Below are 22,128 nucleotides of genomic sequence, written 5' to 3'. Positions count from 1 at the left end.
GCACTGAGCTGTATGTTTGACTGAAAAATGCATGAGAAGATGTAATTATGAAAGAGGATGTCTTACTCTGAATGGTGACTCTGACTGTTGTTGAGCGACATGCCAATAGCCGTAACACTGAAAAATGAAAATTTAAGACACGAAGCTCATGCTTAAAAGAAAAATCAACCCAAAGAAAAAGCTCAAATGAAAATGGATGCAAACTTCTGCTTAAAATAAAATACACAGGCCATTTTTTATTTATTTAATGGTTTAATTGTACATTAAATAACTTTCGTTTTCTAAAGATTTCATTGTTTATTTAATGATTTATTTAAATATTTAAATATTTATTTAATGATTTAACTTTAAGTAATTTTACTCCCCATACTTATTTGACATCATTATATCTGCATTATAAAATATATCATCTGCCATTAAAGATATCAGCATCAGCCAAAAACAAAAAACAAAAAACAAAAACAAAACATTTTCGGTCAACCACTAGTCCAAATGACTTGAGTAATATATTCTAAATCTCCTGAAGAAACAGACCAAAATGTAAGTTTTTTTTTTTTTCACTATTCAATGATAATCTCCCCTTTGCTGTAACTCTGAACTCGCATTCACCTATGTTACTGATGCTTTTAAAATTAAGCGTATTATAAAAATAAGTCATTTCAAAACTTGTATAGTTCCTTTTTTCTTAATATGACCTCATCAATGAAAAAAATAAAATAAAGGTAATAAAATAAATCGAAAGCAACACCATGTGGTGGCATCAAAAATGTTTGACATATGGACACATTTTTAGCAGGCAGTCCTGCAGAACGCTCACATTGATATTGTTGTTGATAGGCAGGCCATAGTGCCATGAATACAAATAATGAGAATTGTTGGTTGCCAGTCAGCTCTAGTCAGTGTGTGTGCTGTGCATGTGTGCAGACAGTGCACTGTGCACTCGGGTGAGGCAGAGGCAGGTGCTATTAGTAATGGATGAATAGAGGACACAAACACACAGAGAGAGAGAGAGAGAGAGAGAGAGAGAGAGAGAGAGAGAGACTGTCCACAGGCGCTTCGCACTACTCTATTAATTGCATCCAGTCTCAAAAATTAATATTTGTTCTGTTTTATAAAAAAAAAAAGTTATTAAATATGCCTGCTGTAGTGTGTGCGTGTGTGTGTGTGTGTGTGTGTGTGTGTGTGTGTTGATATGAGCAGATGTAAAGACCATTAGAGGCCTGACCGTGAGTGCACGTGTTTATGAGGTGTGGCGTGGTTAGCGGACAGTGTGTCTGTTTTTCATGCACCTGTGATATTGTGCCTAAAGCAACATACTCATCTCTGCTTTGATCATGGAGACTAATGCACACTTACACACCGACAAACTTTCTCTCTGCACAAATGTGAGAGTTGATTAAAGAGAAGAAAGAATTTACTGTGACCCAGTGATGGTATCATATTGTACTACCTTGTTTTTATTTACATATACTGTATATATATTTAGACCTACTGTAGTACTGTTTGATTACCATATTCATGTACCATGGTACCTAAAGGTAATGTACTCTAAAAGAATACTGTGGAATAACCATTAATTATAGACAGATACTGTAAATTGGCCTGGGGTTCGTAAGCCAACTATGGTTGCAAATTCCGTCATTACCAACATAGTTCAACCATTTGGTGTTTCCAAAACCATAATTCCAACGGACATTCCCAAACACCATCACAAAGTTCTGAGGTTGTAACTTCAGCTCTCCACAGAAGCAGTTTTTTTTTTCTTTGTTAGTTTCTGTATTTTTATTTATTTATTTATTTATTTGACTTGTTCTTGTCAGCATTTGTGGCAGTATTTTTAAACTTTATGAAAAGCTGTAGTTTATGATTTTCTACCTCCTTTAAAAGTAAACAACAGATGCATTACAGATAAAACAGAAAAATCAGTCACCCTCACTGCTATCATTTAATCATTTAAATTATTTTTAATCAAAACAAACTTTATATATATATATATATAATTTATTTTCACACTAATTGTGTTGCTCAATCAGTATTCAATAAATATAATTTTGTTCAATTGTCATTCACTTTGGAATAGGGCACCTTTTCCTTAAGGGGTGCCTTTAGTTGTACCCTACAGTACCATGAAGTGCATTCTAGATCTTTCATTCCATTACAGAGTCCATTCAATTTCTGCCAAAGTTATTTCTCTACCCCCTGTGTAATGTCTTTAACAATATTGTTGAACCAATGTGATCTGAACAACGGATATGCTGATTTGCGACATAGTTACAATGGTTTCGGGAAGCAGTTATGACTAGCTAGTTAGTTTCTCCAACAAATCATCATACTGTGGTTGTTAAGCAGTGAGCTATGACATTGTATGGAAAATGCACGAGTAGTCAAGTAGTAAAATTATTTGTAGCCATTTTGAGATGATCTGCATTAGCCGATAAGCATGTCCACTTGGGCCATTAACAGAGCTTGTTCTCCCTTTGTGTTGGTTCTAAAATCTACCAACATCCTTGTCAATGAGTAATGATATGTTTTCAAAAAAATTAGAATTTTGAATACATATCTAAAATTGTGGAGATTCCACTCGTGATGCTGGAAAAACAGTGAGACATGGCCCAACGGTCAAAAACAGCAATCTAATGCATTTTTACGTAGAAAAACAATTGAAAAACAATGTTTGTGTGAAAAGCCCCTGAGTGCATGTGCAAGTTATATTACAAAAAATTAAATATACTTTATTAAATCAAATGTAGCCTATTGTCATGAGGAGGAGGGCGTGGCTGGGCCGTGAAGATGCACTGGCGCTGAGTTGACCCAATCAGTGGGAGAGAGAGATAAGAAGGAGCCAGAGACACCAGAGAGGAAGAGAGAGAGATGCACGCAGCCGCTGTGTGTGTGCGCGCCAATGTTTTGTTATACTGAAAAGCACTTTTATTTTGTGTTTTGTTTAATTAAAAGTCTTTTTGGTTGATAACCCGTTTCCCGCTTCCTCCTTTCTGATGAACAAGAGGCTTCTCTGCCACACCTATATATATATATATATATATATATATATATATATATATATACAGTATATACACCAATTAGCCACAACATTAAAACCACCTGCCTAATATTGTGGAGGTCCCCCTCGTGCCGCCAAAACAGTGCCAACCCGCATCTCAGAATAGCATTCTGACACGATATTCTTCTCACCACAGTTGTACAGAGCGGTTATCTGAGTTACTGTAGACTTTGTCAGTTTGAACCAGTCTCTGTTGACCTCTTTCATCAACAAGGAATTTCCATCCACAGAACTGGATCCTTACTGGATGTTTTTTTTTTTTTGTTTTTTTTTTTTTGGCACCATTCGGAGTAAATTCTAGAGACTGTTGTGTGTGTAAAAAATCCCAGGAGATCAGCAGTTACAAAAATACTCAAACCAGCCCGTCTGGCACCAACAATCATTCATACGATTATCTAATCAGTCAATCGTGTGGCAGCTGTGCAGTGCATAAAACCATGCAGATATGGGTCAGGAGCTTTAGTTAATGTTCACATCAACCATCAGAATGGGGAAAAAAAATGTGATCTCAGTGATTTGGACCATGACATGATTGTTGGTGCCAGATGGGCTGGTTTGAGTATTTCTGTAACTGCTGATCTCCTGGGATTTTCACACACAACAGTCTCTAGAATTTACTCAGAATGTTGTCAATAACATCCAGTGAGCGGCAGTTCTGTGGACAGATATGGGGGCAGTGGTAGCTCAGTAGGGGGCAGTGGTAGCTCAGCGGTTAAGGCTCTGGGTTACTGATCAGAAGGTCGGGGGTTCAAGCCCCAGCACCGCCAAGATACCACTGTTGGGCCCTTGAGCAAGGCCCTCGACCCTATCTGCTCCAGGGGCGCCGTATCATGGCTGACCCTGCACTCTGACCCCAGCCAGAATTTCACTGTATATGTGCAAATGTATAATGTGTGATAAATAAAGAAAATTATAATAATTATTAATTATAATTATTAATTAAATTATAATTAATTATGCCTTGTTGATGAGAGAGGTCAACAGAGAATGGCCAGACTGGTTTGAACTGACAAAGTGTACAGTAACTCAGATAACCGCTCTGAACAATTGTGGTGAGAAGAATAGCATCTCAGAATGCTATTCTGAGATGCGGGTTGGCACTGTTTGGCAGCACGAGGGGGACTTACACAATATTAGGTAGGTGGTTTTAATGTTGTGGCTGATCGATTTATATATAGTACTGTGCAAAAGTCTTATATTTTTCACAAAAAACTTTTGTCTTAAGATGGTTATTTTATATATTCTGCTTTCAGTGTGACAGTAGAAAATATCAATTTTAGATTCCAACATTCCCTTTGCAAACAGAATTGCATAGAAGAAGAACAAGGAGCCCTGCAACAGATGGTATGGCCCCCACAGAGCCTGGATCTCAACATAATTGAGTCAGTCTGAGATTACATGAAGAGACAGAAGCAATTGAAACAGCCTAAATAGATAGAAGAACTGCGGCAAATTCTCCAAGAAGCTTGGAGCATCCTATCTGCCAACAACCAAGAAAAACTGTGTCCAGGTGTATAGAAGAATTGGTGCTGTTTTAAAGGCAAAGGTGGCCACACCAATATTGATTTAGATTTTTTTATGCTTACTGGACTTTGTATGACGTTAATTGATAAATGAAACTATTTATTTCATTATTTTTGAAGAAATCCTCACTATTCAACATTTTTCACAAGTGCCTAAAACTTTTGTACAGTACTGTATATATATATATATATATATATATATATATATATATATATATATATATATATATATATATATTAATTACAAACCCAACCCAAAGTTATACTTGAAAAACGGACCCGAACTACTATGCTACTATTTGCTATGGTTTATTGTTCAGATGGTTTTGCTCCAGAGCTCATACCTGACACTTCTTACTGCTTTAGTAGTAGGTCATTCACATCTGATTTAAATTATTTTTTCAACTTAACTAACCTTTTCTCAGTGTTAGTTTCTCAGTTCTCTAATCACTCACTCATTCACTTTGCATACATTCTTACTAGGCATGAAATGATGCATACATTTCACAATACGATAGGATGCGATAGGATGCAAAGCCTCACGATACAATACGATACAATAAGATAACAATAATAATAATAATAATAATAAAAACATCATCCACAAATGTTTTGCTCAAACGTCAACATACAAAATACGTAGGATTCAACATACATGTCTTTAAATCATAAATGACACAACAGTGTCTGACACTGGCAGCAAAAAGTAGTGCTCTATAATAAAGTAACTTAACAGCACTGCATTTATTTTGTTTGATTGTAATGAGAAAAACTCATATGGACACAAATTTCATGTTTTTTTTTTTTTTTTTTTAAATGTTTGTTTACACTCAAGCCAGTAATATTTGTATATCACTTTTCATAATACACATTGTTTCAAAGCAGCTTTATAGAAATTCATGCCTTAATGTATTAAAGCCCCCAAAGAGCAAGCTGAGGTGACTGTAGCAAGGAAAAAACTCCTTTCAATGTTATTTAGTCGTAAAAAAAAAAAAAAAAACCTCGAGAGGAACCTGACCTCTGGTTTTACAATATATGTACATAATCCAATATTATTTAGCGGCTTGAGCAAAAACCGATCAGCAAAAGTAATTTTTTTTGTTTTTAGTTTTTAGTTTTTTTTTTTTTTGCAGCAGCAGCAGCAAAGTTGCACAACACGAGCATGACATTGAGCAAGACTTTCATAAGTAACAAAAACAAGCTTATTCAAAAATCTGACAATGTAAGAAACCTACGATTACATGAGACTTATTATTCTCTGGTTTTGTTGTTGAAATGTAAACAGGTATGAGTACAACACTTGCACATAAGTTATAAGCCGGTAATAACGCCAGTAAAGTTTACATACAAAGTGAAACCGGAAGAAGAGGCCAAAAACATGTGTGCCGATCATTTTTTGCTCAAACCGCTAAATAGTATTGGATTATGTAGGCAACATATATCACAAAATCAGAGATCAGGTTCCTCTTGAGATTTTTTATTTTATTTTATTTTCACCACTAAATAACACTGAAAGGAGTTTTTTTTTTTTTTTTTTTTTTGTCTTGCCACAGTCACTTTAGCTTGGTCTCTGGGGCTTTAAGACTTTAAGGCATGATTTTCTATAAAGCTGCTTTGAAACGATGTGTATTATGAAAAGTGCTATACAAATATAAATCTCTTGAGTGTAGACAAACACATTTTTCTCAAGAAAAACATGAAAATTGTGAGTTCATATAAGTATTTCTAATTTTTCTCATGTGTTACCAATGTCAGACACTTTTGTGGCATTTATGATATAAAATAAATTTATGTTGAATCCTTGAATAAGTTTGGGCGAAACATTTGTGGGCGCTGTTTTTTTATTTTTTATTTTTTTTATTTTTTTTTTTATCGTATCGTGAAGCTTTGCATCGTATCATATCAAGAAATGTGTGTATCATTACATGCCTAGTGTGTAAGTGTTGTACTCATATCTGTTTACATTTTGATGTCAAAACCAGAGAATAATAAGTCTCATGTAATGGCAGGTTTCTTACCTGGTCAGATTTTTTAATAAGCTTGTTTTTGTTACTTATGAGCATCCTGTGCTCAGTGTTATGCTCCGTGTCGTCTGGGAGAGGTTCAACTCTGTTGCTGCTGTGTTTCTTCATCGCAAATCCAATGATTTGTGCTGTGATGTTGGTGTAAATAAAATGACGTTTGATGTACTGTAATGCATGATGATGTTGTTTGGCAAATTCAACAAGCTGTAACTCTACAATCTACTTGGTTCTTAATGTTGCGCTGCTTGGGATTAATTACACTATAATGTGTTTGTTTATGTATCGTACGATATATATGGTATTGAATCGTAAGCGTCATATCATACGGTACAATATTTTTTTTACACCCCTAATTCTTACCCTCTCTTTTGTATTCTTGTTTTCATAGGCACTGCTTTAATGAAGAAACAGACCTGCTAACAATCTTGTGGAAGGGACCTTCCAGAACAAGTATGGGGTCACCATGGAAACCACTTCTCCTGCTATCAGTTATCAGTGGCATGGCAGGTATGAGAGCAGTGGTGCGATTATATCAAGATAAGAAACTGCCTTTTCTCAAAACAGCCTCCTACTGTCTCTCTGTGTCTCTCTCTTCACATATCTCCCTCTTTCTCAAAGCAATATTGACAAAGGGCTGCCATGAAACACTTCCTGTTATTTCCTGGTTTGTTAGTGCTCGGCTGGGCAGATATTTGCAGTATCCGCAGCTCACATAACATCTTGCACTTATTTTCATAATAATTCACTCAAAATTCACTAAACCATATGTCACTATTCATTGACAAAGCTGTCAGTCAGTTTAGCCTCCAAATGATAATCTTAAAATGGCCAAATATTGGCTGATTAAACTGCCTTGCCAATATATATATATATATATATATATATATATATATATATATATATATATATATATATATATATATGGTCTATCACTACTTTAAAGTTCGTAAATGATAAGGCACTTCAAAGAATACCATGGCAGGACATAAACTGTAAAATATAAAATTTGCAGTTGTTACCCTGAGCCATTTCTACCTGATCTGACTCTTAAAATGACTTTCAATGATGTAAACAATTGCAGTCAGGTTGATTCAATCATATTAAATAATATTTCAACTAGTTAATTTAGATATTTCCTAATTTTTTTTTTAAGGTGGCAAAACATTTTATGGGTGATTGTCATGAAACCTGTGAAGAACATGTCATATTTTGTGCTATATTACAAGTAATGTTTCTCCCCAAAATCAAAATATGGACAGGCATGTAAAGAGGGCTGCTGTGAAACACTTTCTTTTATTTCTTGGCTTGTTGGTGCTCAACTCGGCAGATATTCACATTAAGTGCTGGTCTTATAACATCTGAGAGGTATATTGCCTTGAACTGTTAGCATGGAAATTACTTGGGTAAGTAAACATCAGATAGCGTAATTGACGTCTAAAATGCAGTCTTGAAGGTCTAATGTTGTGCGTCTTTAGCAGAGAGAGGAGCCCTGGGTATGCAATTATTGGGCCTCATTCATGAAACTTTCGTAAATATATGAGCAAATTTGGAGTAATTTGCACGTAAAATGGACCTTCCCGAAAACTTTCCGCCTGATTCACAAATGCTTCATACTCACCAGATTTGTTAGTAAAACGTGTGTGTGTTAATGAATTCCAAACATTTGTAAAGAGGGGGCGTGTGCACATTCATTCACAATTATCATAATCCACGCCCATGAAAACGCCATATAAGGCAACAGACTCGCTAGTAAATGCTGTTAACATCTACGCAGAACAGTAATGAAATCATTTTTGTTTTTTTGTTTTTTTAGGAATGAAGTGCATTCACATCATAAAATGTTCATTTAGCAAGCACAATGGCTTCTCATAGAAAGTGAGAACTTACTGTCGTCATATGTTTTTGCTGTCGTATGACGCTCTTTTCTGAATCAAACAGTTCAAGAAGTCAATAAAAATGGATTGACATAAAAAAATAAAAATGTTCTGTATTGTACACACCGGGAGGAGGATGTCCAACACCATTAACATTCTCTGGTTCAGTCCGCAGCGTGTTGTGAAACTTCTCGGGTAAATCATGATGGTAACAGCGATATAGGTTACCTCCATTGTAACTGGAAGAATCTTCAGAGAAATTAATAGAATGCCTAAAGAAGACCTTTGACCGAAACACTGTAAGATATTACAGATTTGCACTCTATACGACAATGTGCAGGCTTTTTCTATTTTTTTCCCTGTGGTATTGTGTACGCACCTTTCCGCGATGTGTTTATTTATGGATTTAACCGTTTGTAAAAAAAAATTATACTACATTTGTAAAAAAATGTTTCAAAATAAGTAAGCGTATGGTTTAAAAAGAAAAATTTTTTTTTTACTAATTTGTTATTTTTTAAGGTTAATTTCACTCATTTAATTATTAGTTTTTTTTTTTTTTCATTACTTCATTACATCACTTCTATCGAAACGTAGTCATGACAGTTTGCCTGAAAGAACACAACACGTGTTGTCTAACGCACGATTTACACGTGGTCGGGATCAGGTGTAAATTTTGTTCGTACCAACTAACATTTTCAAAATATGAAAACAAGCATGAATCCGAGAATTAAGTCAGAACGGCTTTACGAACAATTTACACAAAAAATAGTTCTGCTTGTGTTTCATGAATGAGGCCCATTGAACAGATGTTTGCACCATACCAAGCTACAGCAAACAAGCTTGGACGAGAACTTTTCCTATTACCATGCGCATGTTTCACATGTTGCTTTTGAAGGACCACTTTGTACAGCCAGTTTCTAGTCTGAAATACTGATAAAAGGAATTTTCTGAAGAGCAGAAAAGAGAGAAAAAAATAAAAGTTATATATCTAGCACTGTGATGTCCTGCTAGATTTAGTTGCTAGATTTTTTTTTTTTCTTACTATGTAGAGACAATTATATAAGCCATTCCTAGGCTGATTCCCCTGAAAAGTGTAAACATTGTGGCTCTGTGATGATTTCAAACAGGGTTCGTACAAGGTGCTTGAAGTGCTTGAAGTACTTGAATTTGGCCTTTTCAAATTGAAGTCCTGGAAAACCCTTGAAAATAGCAACTTTACCAAGATATGCTTAAAAGTTCTTGAATTATAGAAAATCTTAAAATACGTTGTTTAAATCATTTAATAAATGAAATTTATTTATTTATTTTCTGAAAAACAGGACGACAGACCACTAGACCACTGCTGAAGCAGCGCATAAACGGCGCTGTCACATGGCACCTGTTACTTTTGGCAGCGCTGTTCAGAATGGGCCAATCAGAATCAATTGTTACTGGAGGATTTAAATATATATATATATATTGTATAGATACTGCTGTGGCGGATTTAACAAGTATGAATCCTTACAACTATCAGTTTTAATTAAAAATGACTCTCTAGAGTAAAACAAAATATATATATATGAGATGTAAAACGTTCTGAGATTTGAATGCAGATCAATGGAGGATTCAGTTTGTGAGCTGTCTAGCGCCCCCTGCTGTAAAGAAAGCTTTGTGTCTCACAAATAAGTTATTTCTGACAACATATGGGTCAATATCAAAATATGCTGACAAACATGTCCCTTGCCTTTTTTTCTTTTTTTTTTTTGTCATGAAAAAGCTATCAAATAGCAGTTATAATTTTATGACCTAACCTTTAGTGATATGAAATAGCTTGACTCTGCAAATTTTTTTGAAAATATATTTGAAATTGTTAATTGTCCCCTTCAGCTGGTACACCACTTCTATGACATGTAAAGTTATTTATGTATTTATTTTGTACTTATTTTTAATAAAAGCATTAGTGCAAGGCCGAACAAGTGTGCAAAAAAGCAAAACAAAATTATTATTAATAATTTAAATAATTTAAAAAGATTGTTTGTCTCTTGATTTCATGTTATTGGTGTTATCAGTGTTAAAACCCTTTTATTTTTATGTTTTAACATTTTTTTAAATACAAAAGTTGTGGAAAATAATTTTTAAGGTCAAAGTTCAGAGGCTGCTTAAATATGCAAATAGTGATTTTTCCCAGCATGTTAAAAAGTTATTAATTCACATTTTAACTAAACCTATCACATGATGAGTCATATGGACTACTGTTTACAGACCCAGTTATTCACTTTTGTTGAAAAGCAAAGTGCATTTTAAGGGCATTTTAACACTACAATTGCACATCAATTTTGTCATGAATGAACCAAGAATCATTACTGTAGTTAAAGATGCTCATTGTGGCACTTGTAATAAGTGGTGTTTTAGAAAAATAAATGAACTGAATGAATAAAATATTTTTATTTAAAATCAACAAATAAAGAATTAGATTTAATGACATCTCAAGCATAGTCCCTGAAAACAAATAAAAATGTGCTTGAAAAGACCTTAAAAGTCCTTGAATTTAACTTCGAAGCATCTGTACGAACACCGTTCAAAACATTAGTGGTCTTTCATGAACAAATCCGTGTTTTTGAACAAATCAAATTTTCCTTGTTTACTTTCATGCACAGACTAAAATGTCACTGCTTTGGTGGCTTTTCTTAACTTCAAAGATTGATAATACCATGAGCCAACAGCAATCGAGTTGGGGCTGAACAAATCGGGCATCTTGTTCATGAACTAGGATCTGCTGACCAACTGAACGAGGGGTGGGGAGATGCCGTTTATTCAATCAGTTTGCCCCTTTGCTGAACGACTCAAGTGTTTTGAGTAAGAACAAGACTTTTGAACGAGAAAGAATCTTTTTTTGAACAGTTCAAAAAGTGTCGAGTCTCTGGGATGAATAGAAATCCCCACAGCTACAAAACTCTGTTTTCAGAGATCAACCAATTGTGTGCGCATGAGGCGGGACTATATGTTTGGTATAGTAGCAGAGAGGGGAATGTTTAGATGTAGCCGGTGGTTGTAAGGAACAAACAGGATACAAAAATAACTTTTTGGGGTTTTATTTTGATGGCTGTAAAAAAAAAAAAAAAAAAAAAAAAACTTTACTCACTCACAGTATTTTACTTATTTTTAACCAGGCTTTAAGGACATGTATTGCATTTTAAAACAATAGAATTCTCATTACACATATTTTCACAAATAACACATAATTCACTTATTCACTAAACTGTAAAACACTCTGGTCTATAAATCATTAAATAAGATATGATTAATACTAAATTTACATACCCAGTCCTCACATGTGTGCCAATATGTGGTCAAACTCCACACATGCAATCCATATGCATCCTTCAAAAATAACCCATAACAAACATTCAATTTTAATATATGACTCTTGTGAACAGATATTTAATGCAATTTAACAACATTTTCTGTAAAATATTAAAAAAGATATTTACCCAAAGAATTTTCAACTGATGAACAAAACTGGGAGCTCTCTTGCACAACATCTGCTCTCACGTTCTAACCAGCACGCATGTGTGTAACACAGTGGGTGTCGAAAAACTCTTAATTGGGCCACGTCAAATTTATGACCAGAGTTATATTACATGAAATTTCTCCACTGCTACATAGAGAAACCTGTTTGGAAACAGGCTTTATTAGTACAGATATTTATCTGTAGAATTTTATTTATATTATTTGCCACACTGTAACCAAGCTATTTTCATGGACAGAGCAAAAATAAAATAAGTTTTATTGCTTTTATTATTATACAAGGGGTTACATCCTTAAAACCGTATTTCATGAATGAAATTCACACAGTGCTTTATGAATTTAATAATTGAAAACACATTAATTCCTTATGTAGTCTTGACCTCAATTATCACTTTTTCTTTTAAAGTACAGCAGAACACAAATCTGAAATCATCATCACTTTTATGTGATATAATAAAGACATCTTCATGTAAAACAGAATGTCTGCATTATTAATCAGAATTGCACAAAATGTTTTGGAGCCTGGTCACAAAGTCTTACACATTTATTCATGTCATTCCATCTATGTGAACGGAAAGTCTTTTAAAACTCAAGGCTTTTTTGAAACAAACCAGAATGTTAAGTGTTTTCATGCTCCTACAAAGAGTATTCCTCTTTTCCAAAGCCTCATTGGCTAGCCTCGCTGTCTCTCTGCATAGGCAGCTCACTTCAAAGGAAGCATCCTGAACCCTCAAAAATGATTGATTTGGAAAGCTCTACATAGGCAGCAACTCTGTGCGCCACAATATTAGTGCTCTCCATTTGAAGTGCACAAACTTCAGCTCTGAATTGATTCCAGCAGTTTGATGTTAGCATATTGCTAAGCTAATGACATGAGACATAGCTTAGCATAAATATACATAGCACACAACTATTGTGTAAAATAGTCAAATAATAGTCAAATTTCTTTACAAAGAACAATATTTATATTTTATGAACTTTTTTTTAGGACATTTTTATGTAAGAGGTCTTGTTTAATTTCAGTTTATGTGTGTACATCTCAGTTGCTTTAATTAATTTGTATTATCCTCTACCACATTATATATCAGCATTATATTGCCCATTGGGCACCCTGCTCTCTAGTTATCATCTGTCTCAACCATCCATGCTGAAAAAAGCTGGTTTGTTGGTCCTAGCTGGTTTAAGCAAATTTAGCCATTCTCCAAGCCTGTATCCAAAACCTCTCTAAAACCACCAAACCAGACCAGTTAAGACCAGCAAACCAGATTTTTTTTTCAGCATACTCATATAAGTGGACAACTACCATCCTGGTTACTTTCATAACCTCCGTTACCTGATGGAGGGAACGAGACGTTAGTGACACTAGGGGTCACTCTTGGGAGCCCTAGTGGAATTTGCATGCCACTCCCCCGGACATGCGGGTATAAAAGGAGCTGGTATGCAACCACTCATTCAGGTTTTGTGCTGAGGAGCTGAGACCAGGTCCCGGCCATTTCAGCGGGTAGTTCAGTGTTGTGGCAAGAGGGACACAACGTCTCGTTCCCTCCATCAGGGAACGGAGGTTACGAAAGTAACCAGGACGTTCCCTATCTGTCACTCACTCGATGTTGTGTCGATGTAGTGACACTAGGGGTCCCTATACAAAACGCCACAACTATCTGAACTGTGTTACATGAACTGGCGGTGTGTGACAGGCAGACCGCTATGTGCCTCGTAGCCAGCACACCAGGCCATCACGTAACATCCCCATCGCTCTTATGAGCGTCGAACGGTCCATCAGGAACAAGTCGACTGCCCAACTATAGGGACAGGCTAGCCCAGCCAAGGCCTCTTTCCCTCTCTATTCTCCCCAAAAAGAGTGGAATTTGTTAACTGACTGGGTGCCGTAAGTGTCTGCATCGGGGGGTGTTCCTCCCAAGGGGAAGACACCACGGAGAACAAACCCCGCCCAAAAAGGGGGGGGGGGTGTTGTATTTTGAGTGGAATACATCACATGGTCTTACCGAGTCTTGTCGGAAGTATGTCATATGGAGAGGTCCCATAGTAGGTCCTACCCGAAGAGGGAGGAGTTTCTACAGAGCATGGCGTCCAGGGGCAGAGGGGCCTCTGCCCAAGGAAGACACAGTTTGCCGACAGGGAAACGATTTTGCGGAAGATATCACATGGGGTCGCCTTTGGGGAGCACCTACCTCAGTACAGGGGCTCATTAGCGCACGTACTGGGCCTGTCAGTGAGTTTCTCTGCAAACTCAACTGCCAGAGGGCTAAGGAGGAAAGTCATCCAGGGATCACAGTCTGTGAACACGACTGGGAGTCAAGAGCGCACATCTTCACCTCAAGGGAGGGGAAAGGCGCTATGCGCAAGCGGTACACCCGGCCAGTTGTCCCGAGGAGCATGAGATCCAAGAACCACGTCTGGTGGGCCAGCAGGGTGCTACAAGGATGATCTGCTCCTCGTCCTCTCTGACCTTGCACAGGGTCTGTGCAAGTAGGCTCACTGGGGGAAACGCATATTTGTGTAGTCCAGGGGGCCAGCTGTGTGCCAGCGCATCTATACCGAGAGGTGACTCGGTCAGGGCATACCAAAGCGGGCAGTGGGAGGATTCCCGGGAAGCAAACAGGTCTACCTGTGCTCGACCGAATCGACTCCAAATCAGCTGGACCACCTGAGGTTGGAGTCTCCACTCTCCCCTGAGGGTAACCTGATGTGACAGCACGTCCGCTGTGGTATTGAGGTCGCCTGGGATGTGAGTGGCTCGTAGCAACTTGAGGCACTACTGACTCCAGAGGAGGAGACGGCGGGCGAGTTGTGACATGCAACGTAGACCGCCTTGATGGTTGATGTACGCTGCCATTGCTGTGTTGTCCGTCCGGACCAACATGTGCTTGTCCTGGATCAACGGCCGGAAACCTCCGAAGTGCGAGCAGTACTGCCAACAACTCTAGGCAGTTGATGTGCCAACGCAGCCATGGGCCAGTCCAGGAGCCAGTGCCCCAGCCTGTCTTGGAGGCATCTGTTTTAACCATGACGTGCCTGGAGACCTTGTGACCAAGGGAACAAGAACTGTTTTGTTGAATTTTTGGGTACCGCAGCCTCTTGGACGTGACAAAATTAAATTAAAACGAAACAAAAGATTCTCCTCCCGTCCCTCCACCGAGGGATGGAGTGGTATGCTCACCAGCTCCAGAGAAGTGAGTCTCCTCGCCCCTAGGTTGCCCATCTCAGGGGTGCTTCGAAGCCTTCCTCGGGTTCTTAGCAGCCGGCTGTAAGACGGGTGGCGTCTGCTTCCTGCGTTGGGCTGCATGCCGGGGCCGGGCCACGGGGGTGGGCTGCGGTGGAATCGGTTTTGTTGCTGCAGTAGGACGCCCCTTGGCGACGAGCAGATGGGGAGCGGGGTCTTGAGCTGCGCCAGGGCAGGATGCGTTGTATGGCCTCCGTCTGCTGCTTCACCGTTGAGAACTGCTGGGAAAGTCCTCGACGGTGTCGCCAAACAGGCCAACTTGGGAGATGGGAATGTCAAGGAACCGTGCCTTGTCAGCCTCTCGCATCTCAACCAAGTTGAGCCAAAGGTGGTGCTCCTGGACCACCAGGGTGGACATCGCCTGCCCGAGAGATCGTGCCATGACCTTCGTCGCCCAGAGAGTGAGGTCGGTCGCCGAGCGCAGTTCCTGCATCAATCCTGGATCAGAACTACCCTCTTGCAGTTCTTTTAGTGCCTTGGCTTGGTGTACTTGCAGGAGAGCCACGGCTCCACCATCGAGAGTAGTGAGAGCGGGGGAGCTAAAAGACCAGGACCAGGCAGTAAAAGGTGCCTCCCATGAACTTGTCAGCTCCTCATGCACTTCCAGGAAGAAAGGAACAGGGGCGGGGCATAGCCGTGGGCGGCGCCCCGAGCCTAGGAACCAATCGTCGAACCGCGAGGGTTCAGGGAAGAGTGGAGGGTTCCACTCTAGCCCGACGCTCGCGGCCACCTGGGAAAGCATGTCCATCATTTCCGCGTTGGCCTGGGACCGGGCGACCATTCCTGAAGGAGGAAGCCCAGTCGAAGCCTCTGCAACCGACTGGACAAGCCTGCTCTCCGATGCTGCGCTCGATAACTCGTCGTCTTCCCGGGCTCCGACCAAGAGGTTGAACTCACCCTGAGACGAGCCGGCAATCTTGTCCGAGCGCCCGACCGGGGCAAGCGAGCGTGCTGGGGAATGGGAGGTCCATGGGGGGATACCCGGCGGAGGTGGTCCCATTGATGTCCCCAAATCGCCCCCAGTGCTAAACGGCATGGCCTTATACCCCTAGGTAGAGGCAGGGAGCCGCTGGGGTGGCTTGCTTTCTTACGAATGCAAGCCACGACCGCAACGTTGCCATGGTCATGTTCTCACAATGAGGACAAGACCCATCCACGAACTGATGTCTCCGCATGGGCAGAATGATGAACTTCATGGATGAAATCAGCTTCAATGAATAGAACCGCTCGTCTCCGAAGAGAAAATCTGAATGAGTGGTTGCATACCAGCTCCTTTTATACCCGTATGTCCGGGGGTGTGGCATGCAAATTCCACTCGCCAATTCTCATTGGCCTTTTTTCAAAAAAGCAGAGGTGATTGGGGCTCCCAAGAGTGACCCCTAGTGTCACTATATCGACACAATGTCGAGTGAGTGACAGATAGGGAACCATGATTACAAAGTATTAGATGGCACCTGCCACTGTAATAGTGTGACAAGGTATGTACTGTAAAGGAAAGACTACACCCAATATGTTGTTTCATTGCATTATTTTATCTGTAATACAAATCTCCAGCTTTATTTGTTTATATTATGGAGCTTTGACATCTGTGTTTTAACCAGTTCATCAGATCTCTTTAGCCCCAGTATCAAAACCCCTTTAGCGTTTCATCTCAGTGAAAGGTTCAGTGGGTGACCATCTTCCCGCAGGCCATGTCTGTCTGCGAATAAAAACTCTAATGCTGGTGGGAACAGTGAGCAAGGCACAGAGCTAGGCACAGGAACACTGTATATGAAATCTGAGACTCCCGGAGTGCTTCAAAATGTAAGTGTCAGTTGGGGTTTGGAGAGAGACCAAGATGGGGACAGGGTGGAAGAGGAAAAAGGCTGTGCTATGAAAGATGCCAACCTGCGAATGTTGCAATATGCTCAAAGTTCTGTTGGTGTCAGAGGTGCCTGTCAAATGTGTGACCTGCATGATATCTTTACAGAAGTAGTGCTCCTTGTATGTCACCCTCAGACATCTCAGGGTGAAAGATGTTTGGGATGTGATTCCCAATGGTCAGAATCCTGCTGTGGGATATTTAAGCAGACAATAATGATTGCTGACCCCCTCTGTCTGTCTTGGTCATTTAGAATGACATTTTGGTCTTCCCACAGGTAATATCTACTGTATAGCCACACATGACCTGAAAATATAGGTGCGAATTGCTAAGGGGTAAACATATGAATTGAGTCAGACTGTGGAATGAAATTGGACTGATAACTCAAAAAGGTAAAAAGAGAAAGTCTTTTGCCAGGTCGTTTTTTCCACTCTGCCTCTAGCAATCTACGGTATGCATACAAGGTCATGATAATACTTCACATGCCCCCCAAAAGCCAAACCTACACCCTTGCTAACAGGTGTTGAGAAACTTGCCCTCCTCATGTAAGGAACAAAAACACAATAGGCCTGTAGTGTTGGGGAGTAACTAGCTAAAGGTAGCAACTAGCTTAACAGTTTTTTTTTTTTTTTTTTTTTTTAGAAGCAGTTTTATTCAAAATTCACTTTAGATATTTTAAGCTGAAGGCAATAAGTGCAGAGAAATGCAAGGCAGTTTTTAAATGTGTTTTAAAAAGTTTTAAGGTAATGGATTTAGCTAGAGGCTAACATTTACATGTTAATGCTAACAGTAGGCTATGTGGGAAGAGTTTGAAGTATGAAGACACAATTTTATGATGTGTGTTTAAGGCAGTTTTTAAATGTTTGTCAAAAACATTTTATGGTAATGAATTTAGCTAGATGCTAAAATCTACTTGCAAATGCTATCAGTATGTGATGAGGATTTGTGGTATCAGGACACAATTTTATGATGTGATAATATGTTAGACTTGTTCACTTGAAAAATATAAGTGCTGAGGAATTCAAGGCAGTTTTAAATGCATGTTTAACCTAAAAGTTAATTAATGACAAAGTTTAAGGTAATACAGCTAGATGCTAACACGTAAACCCAAGCAGTATGTGATATTATGTTGAAATGGCACACTGGCACACTGTCTTACCACTGTCTTGTGGTTTAGTAGTGACTGAAGAGGTGGGCATACTGGGAATTTATTATTATTATTATTATTATTGAGAAAAAAAAAGAAAAAAAAAAAAAAAAAAGAACTTGAACACACCTGGTCTCATAAAATCAAATATTTCACTTGTATAAAAGGTGTAAGAAAATTATATTTTTCACTACATAAATAATAATAATTTATTGTCCGTTGTAATCATAGTTTCATTTGAACTTACGAAATATATTTAAGGTTAAGACAGTTTCTTGCTGGCATGGTGTCTGTCTTGGTCATTTAGAATGACATTTTGGTCTTTCCACAGGTAATTCGTACTGTATATCCACACGTGACCTGAAAATATACAGTAGGTGTGATTTGCTAAGGGGTGAGTTGATGTGAATGTTCTGATTGGTAGCTCAATCTTCAGTTCAGCGCTCACGCGTGGTCGTGTCTAGAAGGGATCCCTCTTTGGTCAACTTCTCGCACATGCATAGTCTGTTATGTATAGTCTAAGTATGTGTAACCACGAATGGGCAGCGAGCGCTCCTCGTTGCTGTGAGTTCTGCAGCTTGCGCTCTTTTTCAGTCGAATACCATAGAAAAATACAAACAAATGTGTCCCCACTCAAGATCCACTGAGGTGCGGATGTAACCTTTGTTAATTAAAATATAAAGTTACATATGGGCAGATTAGAACCCTAAGCCTCTTATGCATGGGGTGAATTAGTTACCACTAAACCACCCAGTCAGACTCTTACTACAGGCGCTGATTGATGTACTTCTCCACTGACTTACAATATCTCATGACTGACAGTAGCACACATAGAGATGAAGTTATAAAATGTATTATGTGAAATATTTATTTTAGAGCTTGAATTGATCATCAAGAATGACTATTTATCAAAACAGACAATTTAAAACAATTGAAAGTAGTCTTCATCATTGCTGTGCGACTTCAGAGGGCGTGTATAATCTGTAGAATTATAGAATCTCGCGAGATTGACGAAAGAGGGGATCCCTTCTAGACACAACCCTCCCACGTCCCGCTGCTCCATTCGTGGTTATATAGAATCTCTGTACAAATGTTTTATAATAATCACAATCCACTCAACGTTGCTGCGGCATCACCTCAGCATAATTAAAAGTTATGGGTCAAAAGCCTCCTCACTGGCGGCCATACGTATCATCACTCATTTTAGGTGGCTATACACAAAATCCTTTGAAAGTTAGGTGGGCATACGGCGTATTCCTGCGTATACCCTAGACTACACTACTGCTTAATACAACGCAGATGAGCAGGGACCCTGGGCATCTTTCTTTTGGTGTTTTTCAGAGTCAGTAGAAAGGTCTCTTTAGTGTCCTAAGTTTTTATAACTGTGACCTTAATTGCCTACCATCTGTAAGCTGATAGTGTCTTAACGACCGTTCCACAGGTGCATGTTCATTAATTGTTTATGGTTCATTGAACAATCATGGAAAACATTGTTTAAACCCTTTCAATAAAGATCTGTAAAGTTATTTGGATTTTTACAAAGTGATCTTTAAAATACAGTGTCCTGAAAAAGGGACATTTCTTTTTTTGCTGAGTTTATATATATTGTTTCTAAAGATGTTGTGTTAAAACATTTCAGTATGCATATAGCAGAATTATCTGAGCTGGCATCATTTGGATGCCATTTATTTTGTATTAGAGCTAACTGTATACTGCTGTTGGACTGAAGCTGAGTCATGGACCGATACATAATGTCTCTGTGCGGACACCTGCATTGAGAATGAACCGGCACTTCATACTGATAGTCCACCAGAGAGCCACACTTAACAGCCATTACTCTCCGCTATGTGCTTACACACTGGAAAATAAATGCATGCGCAGGCGGTCTGCAGGTCGAAGTAAATAATGTGCAAAAAAGTTCACTCTGCAACTGACTTAAAGTGTATTGAAGTGTTGCCGTAAACACACATTTAGAATTTAAATGACTTATCAAAAACGCTATAGATTTTTTCCAGGTGTTGTTACTTTGCTGACATTTTTTATCGGATCTCAGATTAAAAGAGCTGTTAGTATTAAACCCCTAAATCTGGGTTGTTGAAAAGCTTATGTAGAGTTTATAGATTCATGATTCTATAGACCATTTCAAGACAGTTTAAGGGAGTGACATATTTTTGCCCTTGAACATTTCCTGGTTCTGCATTACAAATAGGATAAATCACTCTCCAAAGGGCACTTTGAAGGGAGAACAATCATGATAGTCATGCTGTAAGATCGCTTCAAACAGAATTCCAAAAAAAAAAAAAAAAAATTAAAGTGAGTTCTGAGTGACCCTTATTTTGATCCCCACATCAAACCTCTCACAGTGAATAGTAAAGTCTTCGAAGTGCATAAGGATGATTACTTCTGAATAGAACGCTCCCTCATTCAAAACAACTTCATTCATAGTGACTTTAACACGATTACTAAGCTCTGCATGTCATTTAATTTTACATTTGGTCATTTAGCAGATGCTTTTATCCAGAAGAAAGAGACAAGAAAAGTATTTTAATTATTAAAAAAGAAATTCTTACCTTGTCCGCTGGTCACGCAGACAGACAGCTTCATTGAACGGCTTTATTGATTATAACCAAAAACTATTTACATTTGTAGAGATGGGTCACTTCAATTGAAATGAATGGATGAAATTGGAACACCCAACAGTGTAGAAAGCAAGTCCCGTCTTACAGGTAAATGAGCCAATCACCTAGATACAGACATCATCTGTCAATCAACTCAAGAACGCGCATGCACATGAGCTATACAAGCTGGGGAAATTTTCTTTTTTTTTTTTTCTTTTTTTGTCGTAATCTGAGGTAAAGAAGCACAGTTTACAACACCAGTATTGTCATCTTTCACTGCTGATTTGAAATACTAACCTTGGTCAACTGTTTTGGGGATTTTGGTCTTTTCCCCATTCAAGTAGATAGGCGCTGCACTTGTATGCTGCTTAATTACATAGAAAATATCTGCCCGAGAGCAAGGCCGAGAGACCTGACTTGCCTAAAAAGACTTTGTTATAACAGGAGCGATCATTCCCAAGCTCTCCACTGAGCAAATAATTGTGAGCATCTAAACTACAATACAATTTCATCGCCTCTCTCGCGTAGACAATCAGTATCATCAACATGTCTGGATAAGTCACTTCCGGTAAATGTTTGACATTATTTGAGGAAAATATGTTAACCCAGAGCCCTATTTAAAGGATCTGTTAATGATACAGGAAGTGCTGCTGGAAAACTTGTGTTCAAATTCCTTGTTATTGTTTACATGCTTGAAATGGTCTTTAGGTTTTTTGGGCAGTCTACGCTATAGGGCTAGGCGATTTAGTTGTACTGTTTATACTACTGTAGATATATTTGGACAGCTATCAGTGGGCATGACTGCTTTACATACACATACACATACACACACACACACACACACACACACACACACACACACACACATATATATTATGTGAAAACAGCAAAGAAACATGAAGTATTGCACAAATACAGAGTGTGTTTGTCCCAGACCAGTCAAGTTGAGGAAAAAAAAGTTGTTATGAAAGGGTATTGTTGTTTAATTAGCCTGATTTCAAGAAAACTGTGTTACTGCTGCAACATTCTTTGCAAAATGGCATTATGTGGTTCATTGGATGTTCCATGGCAACTTCGAGGTGAAATGTCCACCGTGTGGCACAAAAAGTGAGTTATATTTTTTTTCCTAAACAGATTAGGTTTTTTAAAGTTAACACTCTATTTATTTTAAAACAACAAAATGTGTCTCCCTAAAATTTAAAACTAAACAACCGTGTCATAAAAAGCAAATGTGACATGAAAAACACAATTGCTGAAGCAAGCACATCATAA

General features: G+C 38.5%; 1 protein-coding gene across 2 annotated transcripts in view; it reads left to right on the top strand.

The window, feature by feature from the left end:
* Positions 1 to 22,128, top strand: part of cntn5 (contactin 5) — a 427,194-nt gene that overhangs the window by 125,735 nt on the left and 279,331 nt on the right. For both annotated transcript variants that reach the window (XM_051656265.1, XM_051656264.1), the window contains exon 2: positions 6,997 to 7,115. In XM_051656265.1, the coding sequence (XP_051512225.1) occupies positions 7,061 to 7,115 (55 nt within the window). In that variant the 5' untranslated portion in view covers positions 6,997 to 7,060. The remainder of the gene's footprint in view (positions 1 to 6,996; positions 7,116 to 22,128) is intronic.

Source organism: Myxocyprinus asiaticus, chromosome 26 (assembly GCF_019703515.2).
Source record: "Myxocyprinus asiaticus isolate MX2 ecotype Aquarium Trade chromosome 26, UBuf_Myxa_2, whole genome shotgun sequence".
In the NCBI taxonomy this organism is placed as follows: domain Eukaryota; kingdom Metazoa; phylum Chordata; class Actinopteri; order Cypriniformes; family Catostomidae; genus Myxocyprinus; species Myxocyprinus asiaticus.
This window is presented reverse-complemented; position numbering and strand designations above follow the sequence as displayed.